At 41.7% G+C, this 13,747-nt stretch overlaps 1 protein-coding gene across 1 annotated transcript in view; it reads left to right on the forward strand.

Annotated features, from left to right (window-relative positions):
* CPO (carboxypeptidase O) overlaps positions 1-5,591 on the forward strand; it is a 36,088-nt gene extending 30,497 nt beyond the window's left edge. The window contains 3 exon segments of the mRNA XM_063086393.1: positions 1,781-1,865; positions 2,702-2,989; positions 5,464-5,591. Of these exon segments, the coding sequence (XP_062942463.1) occupies positions 1,781-1,865; positions 2,702-2,989; positions 5,464-5,591 (501 nt within the window).
* The last annotated feature ends 8,156 nt before the right edge of the window (positions 5,592-13,747 follow it).

Below are 13,747 nucleotides of genomic sequence, written 5' to 3' on the forward strand. Positions count from 1 at the left end.
CTTACCAGAATTTCTCTCTCTAGAAATCCCCTTTCTGACTCTCCCCTACCTCTTATAATTTCCTCTTCTTTCTACAAACAGCTCTTCTATCTCTTTCCAGTGTAAATGACTAAACTAGCTTTATACCTTATACTTTTTTAGCCTTTCCTACCCATTGTCTCAATTCTGGACAATGCAAATCCAGGATCTGAGGCAGACTCAGAATCTCTTTTCAGGAAGAGGGAGCGATGAATGGACAAAGATTGACTTCTCAGTAGTGAGTGAAGATAAGGCAAAAAGCTTGCAAATATGTTCAATTTAATGTACCAAGTGCCTTCGGGATGCTGCCCACACCTGCTCAGGAGGACCCCACCACCACTTATCATCTTTTCTATTCTTCCTTTAGAATTTCACTGGGACTGTCCCCACTCTCCCCACTGTCCCCAAGTACTTTTTGTTCATATACTAAGATTCAGCTTGATGGTGCGGAGCCAGGAAGGGAGAAACGCAATCTAAAACTATAGACCCATCACTAGCCAAGAGCCAGGAGGGCTGCTGCACCTGCCAGTGCTGTCTGGCTGCCCTAAAGAGTTGAGCAATGTTGGATCACAGTCCAGGCAGGAAGTGGCAAGGGAGCTTTGGTGGTGTTTGTGTAGAATCTAAGGGGGGTTACTGCAATAGACTATCTGGTAGGTAGAATATAGCATTGGAAAGTCTGGGGTGGGGAATACCTAGAGGGTGGTCTGTTGACAGACTTGTGCAAGGAGATTTTTCAGAAGATCAATAAGCACAGCCAATAGACTTGGACCTCAGTTAGTGACTCTGATCTCTGGAAAGGGTCTGCAGATTGCAAGGCTGTGAGACCTTAGAAATCATCTAGTTCTGAGGATTTCCAGTGTAGTAAGATGAAGTGGTGGTAGCTGTGGGGATGTGTGTGATTTTCAGCCCTGAAATTCTATGAGCGTATGAGAGATGTGTCAAATATGTATCAAGTACCTACGAGGAAAGATAAAAAGAGACTCGTTAGAGAGAGGTATGAACAAAGGGCTATGGGAGATTCAAAGTGGGGACAGAATCCGGTTGGGGTGATCAGATGAGGCCTCATGGAGAAGTGGCATTTGAGAAAATCCTTTGAGGTTGTGGAGAATCTCAAGAGGCAGAGATAAGAGATATCCCAGGTACAGGGAGCATACTGAGAAAATGGAGAGAGGCTGAGGAATAGGGGTCATGTTGGAGGAACAGTGGGAAAATGAGTTTGACTGTAATCTAGGATGGATGTATACAATACGGTGTTGGAAAGGTGAGTTAGATCAGATTGTATAAGATCTCAAAAACTAGCCTGAGAAGGTTGTACTTAATTCGGTGAGCACCCGGGAGTTACTGAGAGCTTTTAAGCAGGATTATGATCATAGTTCTACTTTATAAAAGTTCATCTGGAAACCAGGTGGGATCGACTGGGATTAGGATTGATGAGAGGGAGGGAAACTTATTAGAAGATGCAAGAGACCAGCTCAGAGGCAATGAGTCAAACAGGACAATGAGAGAAGGAAAGTCAGAGATGCCTGCAGGGTTTTTACATGTGTGTTTGGGGGAGCATGCGAGGCCAGAAATGTGAAAGTCAGAACAGCCTTATTCATGGGAAAGATGATGAAATTGGATTTAAGTGTGTCAAATCTGAGGTTTTAGCAGGCTACCTAGGTGTAGTTTTCCAATGGGAAGTTGGAAAGATGGTCTAAAACTCTGAAGGTGGATCTGGATTTATTTTTAACTCCAGATATCTGTCTGCATATCCCACCTACAGATTCGAGTTGGACAGAAGGCAGCAAACGCATTGAAAGCAAAGCATGGAACCAATTATACAGTTGGAGCAACTTCACATGTTTTATGTAAGTAGCTTTATTTCGCCTTCAATAGTATCTAAGGCACAAAAGAAGTCTGTGGACTTAGGTGGGCAGGAGAGGAATAGAGTTCCTGTGATCAACAGGGCGTTGTATAAATCAAAATGACTAAGGATGAAAGGAAGTCTTTACAAATCCAGAATTATACTCTCTAGGGATAAGGTATGAGCTAAAAGGAAAAAAAAAAAAAAAATTAACACACTGATTTACACCAGAACTTCCTCTGGCTTCCTTTAAAAAGAGCTGGCAGGTTAGAAGGCATGGGAGTTAACAGGAAGGACATTGTCCAGTGACTGCTGGTCAGGTGATTCAGTTCCCAGAGGACCCATCAGGTTAACAAAGCAGAGCCGGGTGGGTCCTGGAAAAGGAACCTAAAGGAAAAGAATTTAGTTGAAAGCAGAGTGTTGTGCTTCACCCAGCTCCAACCAGAACCTCTTCCACCCTCTGGGGACCCATCTGGATAATATTTGCATAATATTTTTCCTGTGGGATGCTTTGTTTCTGTTCCTTTATATGAGTCATTTCACTCTTGCTTTGGGATATTAGGTGACCTAGGCTTTGATTCAGCTGAGAAACTTCAACCAAACCTCTGATATGTGCCAGGCACAGTGCTAGGTCCCATAGGGGACAGAGAGGTTAAATAAGATGCAGTCCCTGCCCTGCAGGGGCTTACCTATGAAGGAGAAGACAGCTATCCATGAGACCCTGAAAGAGGTTTTTTGGGTTTTTTTTTTTTTTTTTTTTTTTACTTCCCTGAAATGGCTGTAGAAATCTATCCTTTCTAAGTATGATGTCTACCTCTGCCTTCATGTTTTCATTTACAGATGATGTATCAGAGTCTTCAAAAGACTGGGCCCGAGGCACTGGGATCCCCTTCTCATTCACATTTGAGCTGAGGGACCATGGTTTATATAGGTTTCTTATGTCAGAAGCTCAAATCCAGCCCGTCTGTGAGGAGACCATGGAGGCTGTGCTCTCGATCCTGGATGATGTGTATGAGAAATACTGGCCCTCCAGCAGTACTGGAAAGGTGACAGCTGAGCTTGCTGGTGTCCTTCACTTTCTAAGTGCATCCTTCCCAGAACGCTGTTGTGGATATAGTTGGAGGGAAGGTTTGTCTGAGGTTGTAGAGAAACCAAATAATTTAACTAAATTCTATTTCAATAAAGAAAAATCAGATTTGCATTTTAACGTTTTGCTGATAATTAATTTTTAATACTTTATAAGAGTATAGTGTTAGGTATTGCTACCATAATGCTACAAACTAAAGTCCTCTAAAACTCAGTGGTACATGAATCTATAGGTCAGTGAGGAAGTCCAGCTGCTCTGGGCTGTGCTCACGTATGCGTCTGTGGTCAGTTTCAGGGCAGCTGGATGATCCTGGCTGTGTTCACTCTGGGGGTTGGCTGGCTGCCAGCCAGTTTAGGACAGCTTCAGCTGGGATGAGGACCCGTGGCTGTGCTCCATGTATCTTTTCCTCCAGGAGGTTAGGCCAGGCATGTCCGCATGGCTATGGTAGAGGAATATGAGCAACAAGAGAGCAATCCCAATGTGCAGGCGTTTTTCAAACCTCTGCTTGCCTGGTATTTGCTAACATCCCATTGCCCAAAGGAAGCCATATGGCTGAGCTCAGAGTTCAGGGCTGGGATAGAGCACATGTGAGGAATGAAGAATTGGGGCTATCAATGAAATTACTATACCTGGTGTTTAATGTCACACTCTTGAGTGTCACTGGTTTAGCTTTATTGCTAGGAGAGCTCAGCTATAATATGAGGTGATTCACCTAGATTGTTATTATTCTATCCAGCTTTAAACCTTGAGAAATCTGTGGGTACCAGTGGAACCCCACTGCTCTTGAAATCTAATTAAAGGTCACATGAGATTCTGATAGGGCTTTTTGTGTTCTACTAATATTTCATGATTTATGTTCTCAATACTCACTAAGGAAAATGAGATAGGACTAGGTTTCCTGCCCTGGGGTCTGGGGATTTTTTTCTCATCTAAATTCTTTGGAAATTTTGCTTGCAAGTTTGAACCAGGTTCTCCCTTAATTTTGTGTTAATAACTTAGTAGCAGCATTTAGAAGACGAGTTCTGTAATCTTTCTACACAGCAGTGCTGGTTTTATTTATTCAAAAAAATTTTTTGAGACTCTACTAGGTGCATTTTGCTAGGCTCTGAGGTTACACTGGTGAATAAGATACACACGGTCCCTGTCTATTTGAAATTTATATTCCAGTGGGTGAGATTGGGAGTAGCAGTCATAAATAATTGGAATGGACACACTATTTCATACCAGCTGAATCCCAGCTCTGTGGGAGCCATAATAAGTAAGAGTACAAATAAATAAATTAAATATTGCAGCATGTGACTCATTCTAGGAAAGAAAGAATAAGTAGAAAGGAAAGCAATGGCTAGATTTGTCTGCAGATATATAGGCATTTAATTGTGCTATCTCATCTATTAAATTTTAAGTTCTCTTGAAGTAGTTTCCATGACTGTCATTTCCAATGTATCTCTATGTGACACCTTGAAATGGTGCTAAACACTTGTCAGGCTTTGAACAAATGTAGCTGTGACCAGCTGACAGGGCATCCTTGGGTGTTCAGTCACCCAGTTCCAAATTTCCTTGTTGGTCATGCTCACAATACACTCTTCAGTTGTAACCTTTTTATTGCCTTTCTTTGTCCTCTTTATTTCTTCATGTCTTGCTAGTGTGTGGCTGATAAGGGTCAGAAAGGAAAATGTCAGGGGCAGTTGGGTTTAATGAATCAGAGAACAGCTATTTACATAAAAACGCCAACTCCACAACTGTGGCATTGTCGGGAGAAAATGTCTGGGTTTCATCAATGACCAGCTTAGAAGGGAAGGACACTAGTGTGGCCACCCAATGCCAAGTTCAAGAAAAATGCAGGGGAGCTGTGCTTACAGATGCAGGTTTTCAGTTTTAATCTAGCCTGTGTTTTAGTTTCCATGGCTATTTTAAAAAAATTTTGGACCTCCAAGAACTTTAAGAGCTCTAATGAACAAAGTTTAATTCCTGTCTAAAGACTGAACCCATGGGCAAATAAAGTTGGAAGGGAACAGGTAGAAACTCAATCTGTCAGCTTGCCTGAAAGCTTCCATGTGGATATTTCTAGGCTCCAGGACACAATCGTAGCTTCCTTGAGGGGTTTCACACATCTCTGAGGATTTGGGGTACTGGAGGACAGGACATATTATTTACTTCTTCCGGAATTTTTTTACTTCCTGGGAAAAGATCCTAAAAACAAGAATAGAAAGATGACGAATTACCACCCTGATCTTTCTTAAAGATGTTTTCAACTTCCTGGTCTAAAATGGTAATCATTTGGGAAAACTCATAACTGATGTAACTAATGCATTCTTGAGTTTCCTGTATTGTGGCTTTGTTGGGTTTGGGATTTGATTTTATCCTACTTTACAGCTAAGACGTTAGCCTGTTACAGTTTTGTGAATGTTAATAGAGGACATGAAACTCCTGGGTCAGAGTCAATGGACATTATTTCTCACAACACATGAAGGGGCAGAAGCATCAGCATATTTACATTGGTTTCCTTTGCTCTCAGGTTCCGAGCAGATGATGAAACGAGCCCAGATGCCACGTACCCATGCAGCATGTGTGTTACAGGAGACAGACACTGAGCTTGGGAATCCACTGCTCCTACAGCAAGCAGTAAGCAAGCCTGATCTCTAGCTCAGAGGAGACATTACCTTATCACTCAAGGTCGCTTACTTGCTGCAAATAAACTCTAAGAAATGGCTCAGGTAAAGAGTGGTCAGAGCCTTGCATCCTCGGCACAACCAGCAAGAAAAGAGCCCAACAAAGACTGTCTCCCAGCAGGCTTTGAGTCATATGAAATTGCTGTTTTCATAGGTCAAAAAAAAGTTCAAGTAGTGGTGATTTTATATGGCTCACTTAGGGTGATATTATATGGCTCACTTATTATCTCAGTGCTAATAAAAGAATTTCCATAATGCCTTTTCTTTCCCTTTTTTTTTTTTTTAGGATGTTTGACTATAGTGCATTTTCTGTTACTATTCTTTCCTTCCATCTAACTCTGTCAGTGCTTTTTTTCATAACTATTCCTACAAAGGATCTAAATCTTGACTTATGCATAAATTTAAAGTTTAAAATGATGCAAAATGATAAATTCAGATAGTATCCAAGCTTCTAGCTGTTTTTTTTCCCTACAGCAGTGTTAAAATGAGTTATATTTTTGTTTTCACTATGTATGTCCAAGCTACTATTTTCCTTCCTTTTCTTATGTAGTCTACCAATCTCCTGATATGTTACTAAAAATATATTTTCATATCACCCTAGTATTATTCTTATGTATATAATTTGAATCTGACATAAATTTGTTATGGCACTAAGAAGCCCACTGCCCAAGAATATAAAATTGCAATGCTAAATACAAAGGAGTAAAAAAACCCCAAAACACTGAAATTAATAATGATTAATTTCTGTTATGATACGCAGTGATCAAAACACATTATGTGTGTCACCTTGTGTGATACTCATAAGAATGCCAAGTTAGATACTTTTATTTATTTAAGTAACATGCCCATGGTCACACTGTTTTTATTAATTGTTGACTAATCAGATAATTTAGTGGGATAGGAATTTTCCAGTTCTGGGATGTCAGAATTACTCTCCAGTGGACATCATCAGTGCTTCGCCAAGATCCCTTCAGGCCCCTTCTGCATTCCTCTTCATTGTTGTTGTGCGTTTTGCCTCCAACAGCTCACACCTGTGTGACTCTTTCTTCTGATAGCTGCCCCTGGGCTGCTGCATGTGCTCTGCCTGCAGCCACAGAGAGCTAGAAGTGTGTGGCAGTTACACCCACCCCCAGAAATCCTTGGCCCCTGCCTGGATGGTAGCTGCTGGGTCCAGGAGTATAAAAGCCCAGTTCCCTTGCAGTGGGTGGTGTAACTTATATTCCAGAAATCATGTGGGGTGAGGTTGAAGTTATCTTCCAAAGAACTTTCCCCGAGCTTGCACACTTGCTTGGCCCCCTCCCTTTCCTGTCCTGTGTCCTTACTTGCTTACCAGTTTCTCTTGGGAGCACCTCCTTAATAAATCACTTGTACATGAATCCTCACTTCTGGACTTGCCTCTGGGGAACTGAGTGTAAGACAACTCCCTGTGGAATTACAAGTATTCCTAAAACATCATAAATTTTTAATTTTCTAAAGTTGACCTTTAATATAAGAATTATTATTATTTAATATTCAGAATATGCCTGGGGATTACAAATGTTGTATGGACAGAAATACTCCTATTTTAGTGATGTTAGCATTCTAGATCATGAGTCATCTTGTTCCAGATAAATAAGACTTTTACCTTGGTAAATCACATGCATTTCCAGTTGGGTCTCTTATTAAAGGCACAGTAAAAAATGTGGATTTTTTACTTTATGTGGATTTTAGCCTTTATGGATTTGTAAATTTTGAAGTAGTTGGTGTTAGGATAAGACTTGATGAGAAAATAATAGCCACTTATTCCAGTTTTCCACTCTGCTGTAATCAACACTTCCCAGTCTTTTCTTAGCTACTCTGAAAAAGGGATTTTATTTTTTTCCTTAGGATTCATTCATTTAAAGTAATAAAAATAAATTAAAAAATAAAGCTCCAAGGAGCTTTAATAGTGGGTGTATTAACTCCTATCCCGCTAGTATGTTCCTTTCCCACAGAGCTGTTATCACATTTTTTATGAGAATTTTTTCTTTTTTAAAAACACATTTGTGAAAGTCAGCTCCAAAGTGATGCTTCAGACCCAAGACGAAGTGTCCTTTCTCTTACACAGATGGTGCAAATGCAACCACAGGAGCACAGAGAAGGTAAAGAGTGATACATATTCACTGGTGTGAATCCACAAAAACCTAGTTGACTAGGTTGAAGTGGAAAGTCAGATTGGGATCAGGTGGGTGAAGTTCCCTGATACCAAACAGGAGTCCAGACATGACTGCTCTAGGCTGTGGGGAATGCCAACACTTCTGCACAGGGCAAATAAATATGTGTTGTGTAAAAAATTAGTCCGGAAGGATGAACTAGAGTGAGATAACTGGAGGGGAGAAGTGAGGCGAAACAGTTTAGAAAATATCCTGTGCATACATAAACTGAATAAGGCCTAAGTAGACTTAGTGGCCACAGAGACAGAAAAAGGGACAGAAGTCAGAGACATTATTCAGACAGATTCAATGTGGGATCTATTCGAATATAAAAGATGCGAAAAAGGAGGGTTGAAATTATTGGGAGTGGCTGATGAGAAAAACTGTGCTGTTAGAAGATCATGAGAACTTGTCTTCAATCTCCTTTGCTTCACCCCTACCTGGGAGGGTATGATGATGTTGACAGTGGACTTACAGATGCTCGGAAGCCAGGAGAGAAGCAGAATGGAAAAATGAGGAGCCATTCAGTTTCGGATATAAAGTAGAAAATGCAGAAATGTCATGTTGAACTGTCAGTTCAAACTTTGAGTTAGTTTTCCATCTTTAAATCAGGTGTTGTCACAAGCAACCTCATTTCAATCTCATGTTTCAAACTTTATTCGATATGGAAACTTGCTAATAAGCCTTTAAAAAGTTAAAAACTATAATTTCCACCAGTTTCCTCTTGCACATATGCTAGTTTACCCTATAACATTTACTTTATAATTAGGTTTGTAAGTCTATCGCTTTAAAGGTTGACTATTTTCTCTAAGGCTGTTGCTTAAATGATTTGTTTTACAGCAGAATTCTTATTTCAAATAAAAATTTACCTTGAAGCATGATATATAAATCAAAAACAGAAGTGCTCTGCCTGATTTGGGGAGAAGAATGGGTAGTGGGTCTGGAGATGCTCTTCCTACCCCAATTTCCCTGTACTTATGGCTCAAATTGTGGACCATGGACCACTAGCATCAGTCTTAGCTGGAGCTTTTAGAAATTCTTCTTGGACATCAATGCTTGCATTTAATAAAATCCCCAGGTAATTTGATGATCTTGAAAATTTAGGTAGCACTGCTTTCGAGTATATAAATCACCTGGAAAGCTTGCTAAAACAGATTCTTGGAGGCATCAATAGATCAGCGGTGGGGCATGAGATTTTGCATGTTTAACAAGCTCTCAGGTGATGCTGATACTGTTGGGTCTTCTGACTACTACACACTGAACAAGAACCTAAAGGAGTGGTTGTCCAATAATAGCAGGCATCAGAATCATCTGAAAGGCTTGTGAAAACGAGGACTGTTGGACCCTAACTCAGAATTTCTGACTCAGCAGGTGAGGCCTGAGAATTTGTATAGCTAACAGTTCCCAGGTGATGTTGATGCTTTTTCTCCAGGGAACACACTTTGGGAAACACTGCACTTGGTTTATAATTAGGATCAAGCTGCCACTAGGTAAGCAGGGGTACCTTGATTTATTGCTCTGAGCAATAAGGAGTAAGATGGGAAAAGACAAAATTCTCTTTCCTCAAGGATCTTAGAGTCTAGTTCAAAATATAGAAAAGCAAACAAACACTTCACACAATGTTTAGTACTAAAATGGAGACCACGTGCAAGGAGCTAACCAAGAAGAGCCATTAACTCAGCCTCTGTGGAGTGGGCATGGGAGGGGGCTGGGGAGGGTTTTAAGTTGTCTTAAAACTTTAGCAGAACTTGGAAATGGTCTGGTTGCTTCAATGATCTGTGGTTCATGCAAGGCACATTCTTTAATTTGAGATTCTGATAACAGCCGTGGACTTTCCACTCAATTATGCTTTTTAAATTAAAGATAACCTCAATGTCTTTCATGAGGCAGAATGAGGTGGGTGGGGTGAGGTAGGAGGGTTAGGAATGGGGGCCTGCAGGTGGAGGGATGATGGAAGGAATAAGCCTGAACAAATTCTCCTTCAGAGTGGGGAAGAAGAGGCCGGAATTAAACCCCAGCAAGAAATACCTGGTATCCTCTGGCCCTTTGCCTCTCAGGAGGTGAAGCATCTCAGGTCAGCTGCTGTCCCTGATTACAGGAGGAAATCCCCAGGGCCTTGCTCTTAAAGAAATGGAGTTCTTAAACCCTAGGACTGAAAGATGTGCCTTCTTCCAAGGATCCACAGGTATATTAGGCAAAATTGTTTGGGATACAATGGAATGAAACCCCAAACAATCTGGCTTAAACAAAAACAAAAACAGAAAAAAGGGAATGTATTGGTCCATTTAACTAAAAGGTCTAGAGGCTGTTCAGGAACAGAAGAATCCAGGGATTCCAAAGACGTTATCAGGATTTAGTATGTTTCCGTATTTTGATTTTGCACCAGCTTTTTTTTCTTGTTAGTTTTATTAAAGAAGGCTCTTCCCAGCTCTGGGCCTAGATGCTATCTCCTTTGCAACCCTGGAGAAAAAATGCTTCCCTTTTCTAATAGTTCCAATAAAATTCCCAAAGAGGGAATGAATGGAGGTTGGCCATTTGGCTCAGTTGGTTAGAGTGTGATGCTGATAACACCAAGGTCCAGGGTTTGATTCCTGTACCAACCAGCCGCCAAAATAATAATAATAATAATAAACACAAAACACAAAAAATGAAAGAGGAATGAATGGGCCTCCTTGGGTCAAAAGGTTGGCATAGGCTGTTGTCTGGCCTGGGTCATATGCCCACTCGTAGACTAGCTCCCCCTGCCACATAGATTGAGACAGGAAATAAATTCAAGCCTCTTGTGCTGGAAGAAGAGTGGGTAAACACTAGTCAGCCAAACAGCAACAGCTGCCCACTGTATCAGGCAGTGCAGGGCCTGATACAAGTCGCAGAATGCACCCCACAAGTCGCAGAATGCACCCCACAAGTCGCAGAATGCACCCCAGCAGAGCTCGAGTATCAGATTCTCAAAATGAAAGTAAAAGTTTCTCAGTGGGGTGCTGGGCGTTCATCCAAAACTAGGTTTGGGGCTTCTCAGAGCAAAGCCAAGATCATTTCACTCACAGCATCTAGATCGTAGCAGCCATGTCTCTGTACCCTGACACAAATTCTCCAGGTGACTCTTTGCGTGGACCACTCCCAGGCTTCATGCATGTGAGAGACACTGTAGGAAAGTCTTTAACAGCAAGAATTCTGAAGCCATGTTGCCGAGGTTCAAAGCTTCGTTCAGTGCCTTCATGGCTGTGTACCTGGGGCAAGTCACTGAAGCCATTTGTGGTTGATAAGATGGGAATCATAAGAGGAGTGGTTGGCGAGATCAGGTAAGTGACTGCTTGTGAAGTGCTTTGAATGGTGCTGATTTCCCAGGACAGAGCCACTTGTCCACCCTCGGCCACATCCCCCAGCCACAGAGCAAGTTGCTCAGTAGCTATTAAGAGTCAAAACTAACTATTATTCTTATCACCACAGCCCCAGCTCTCCTGGGAAATTCTGAAATACAGGATGGGAGCTCTTACCAGAGTCACAACAGAAAGCAAGGCACTCGTGAGAATATTGAGTCCCTCCCAGTCCTCCCCAGGCCCACGTGCCTTGCCCAGGGTATGTCTGATGTGCGGTCAATGACCAAATCTTCCCATTATTCTCTCTTTTAGCATCTGCTTCCTCAGCATCTTGTTATTCTGGGATCAGTAAGATGTGTCACAGTGGCATTGATGAAGAAGAGATCGCCCCTCAGGAAAGACACTTGTCATGGAAGGCTGGGGTGGGGGAGGGGCCAAGCACAGATAGACGGCTCTTTCCAGAGCGTCACGGTGGTCCCCTACACCTCGCTGCCTGCTGGGCCTCTGCACTTCCGTCTCACAGCCACGAGGCACACACATATCTAAGGAGGAGCAAAGGGCAGGCATCAGTAGTTCCTTAAACATTATTTCAGGTTATGAGAAACAGGAGATGGAGCCAGGATCATTGTCTGAGATTATCCAACTAAATCCCCTCCAACAAGAGGAGAAAAGGGGGAATGTCATACTCCAGTGGGAAGGCACTGGACAGCTGGGGAGTCTGTCACCATCTCTTTTTTCCTCCAAGTTTCACTGGCTTCTTGCTGGAAGGGGGCATTTGAATGCCTGGTCTTGATGAGGGTCACTATCCCATGAGATTCTCTGTGGCTGACACCAGCAATCTTGCTCCAGGTTGAGGTCCAAAGTCACAGAAAATAGATGATCTGTCCCTGGTAGGCAAAAGCTTATGTGTTCAGTCATGTACTCTTTATCCATTGCCTTTGTTATTCTAGTCCAGTCCCATTAGTCCTCAATAGTCATTTTTAGCATGGTCCCCTTTCCTTAAGTTTGTAATGATACACAGTTTTTTAAAAGTAGACTTAAGTAAAGCAACTGAGTTAAAGAATATTCAATTAAAAAAATACAAGTGGTACTGGGATGTGGCCTGCTGAAGTGGCCCAGGCAGAAGAGAAACTGGAAGGTGACTACTTCTTTGGAAGCTAAAATCAGAAAACACCCACATGACCACATGACCTCCGCCATTAGATTAGGAAGGGAAGACAAAAGCTTCCTTCCAGGAATTGGTGATAAAGATGGAAACAAGGAGCCAAAAACAAGAGCCAGTGGTTAGAAATGTAGATCCTAAGGTAAAGAATCTTCAACACTGGAATAAATCCTGTATGTCAGTATTTTACTACTATTTTAATGTAGTTCTTGCAATTCATCTCACACTTTGTGCCATCTCACACTTTTTTTTATAACTAGAGTCCCCTGGGAGGGTTGTGGAGCTATCACCATGACATTGTCAAAAAAGGTGGTGTCTGATTCTCCTGCCATGAGGAAGACTGTGTTCCCAAACCGCTTTCATCAGGGTTTCTCTCCAGGGGTAAAGACAAAGGACATGTCCAAACAGATGCCATGGCAGAACCCTGTTTCAGCTTTGTTTTCCTGGAGCCAGGCTAAAGCAAGGTGTTATCAGAGCTTTTCAGATGAGTGCCTGTGAAAGTCCAGGATTTTCAAAGGATGAACATTTAAATCTATTTTCAATATGAGGCCAGGGAATAGAAGAGAAGGGGAAATACCCTTGGCCATTTCTCGTAGGTACAAAACCCAGAGCTCTGCTCATTTGCAGATATTCCAGTGGCTTCTCTCCTCACTGTCTCCCCAAGTAATCGGGATGCCCAAAACTTAAACCCAGGCTTGCAAAAAAAATCTAGCTGCAAAAGACATTGTTAATTAAATGTTAAGATCACTTTGGCTTTAGCGAGGCGATGATGGGATTTTTTTATTAGATAATAAAAAAATGTGTATGCATTTTTCTGGAAAAGGATACATAAATTTTCATATGTTTTTCATATTTTTCAGAGGATCTCTAAACCCCTTCCAAAAGATAAGAACTACTCATTCAGAGGGACAATTATTAATTGAATTTAAGCGATTCAGCTAATTAACTAAAATCAGTTAATTCGTTAGTGGGAATTTTGTCTTTATGCAGATAATCATTTTCTGTTATTTCAAAGGAAAGCTATTATCCCATTCTTTTTCATAATGGCAAGCCTGATATCTTCTCAAATGTATTTTGTTCTTCTCGCCAAAACTAGACAACTAACCTGCTCTGGTCAGTAAGGCTGTGCCTTGAAGACACAATAGTGTGTGCTGGCCTTAATACGCTGTGAGTTTCAATGGAAACCCAGAAGTGTTTGTTTGTGTGTTCGGTACTTTCTGAAAATATCTCATCTGTTACCCCAGCATGCCTGTAAGGTGGAATCTCAATAAACAATTGCCGTGGAGCAAAAGGGCTGAAGAATTGAGAACTGTCTGCACTTCTACGCTTTGCCTGTACATGTGACTTCTGCTCCGAGTCCTCGGTCCAGTCCTTAATGGTGTAAATAAGGTTGGCGTTTCTTCCAGAGATCCCAAGGGCAAGATCCTACTGGTGCCAGGCACTCATTTACAGTAAGCGGCGTCTGTTACCAGCCTCG

The sequence above is a fragment of the Cynocephalus volans genome, chromosome 1 (genome assembly GCF_027409185.1).
Source record: "Cynocephalus volans isolate mCynVol1 chromosome 1, mCynVol1.pri, whole genome shotgun sequence".
Taxonomy (NCBI): domain Eukaryota; kingdom Metazoa; phylum Chordata; class Mammalia; order Dermoptera; family Cynocephalidae; genus Cynocephalus; species Cynocephalus volans.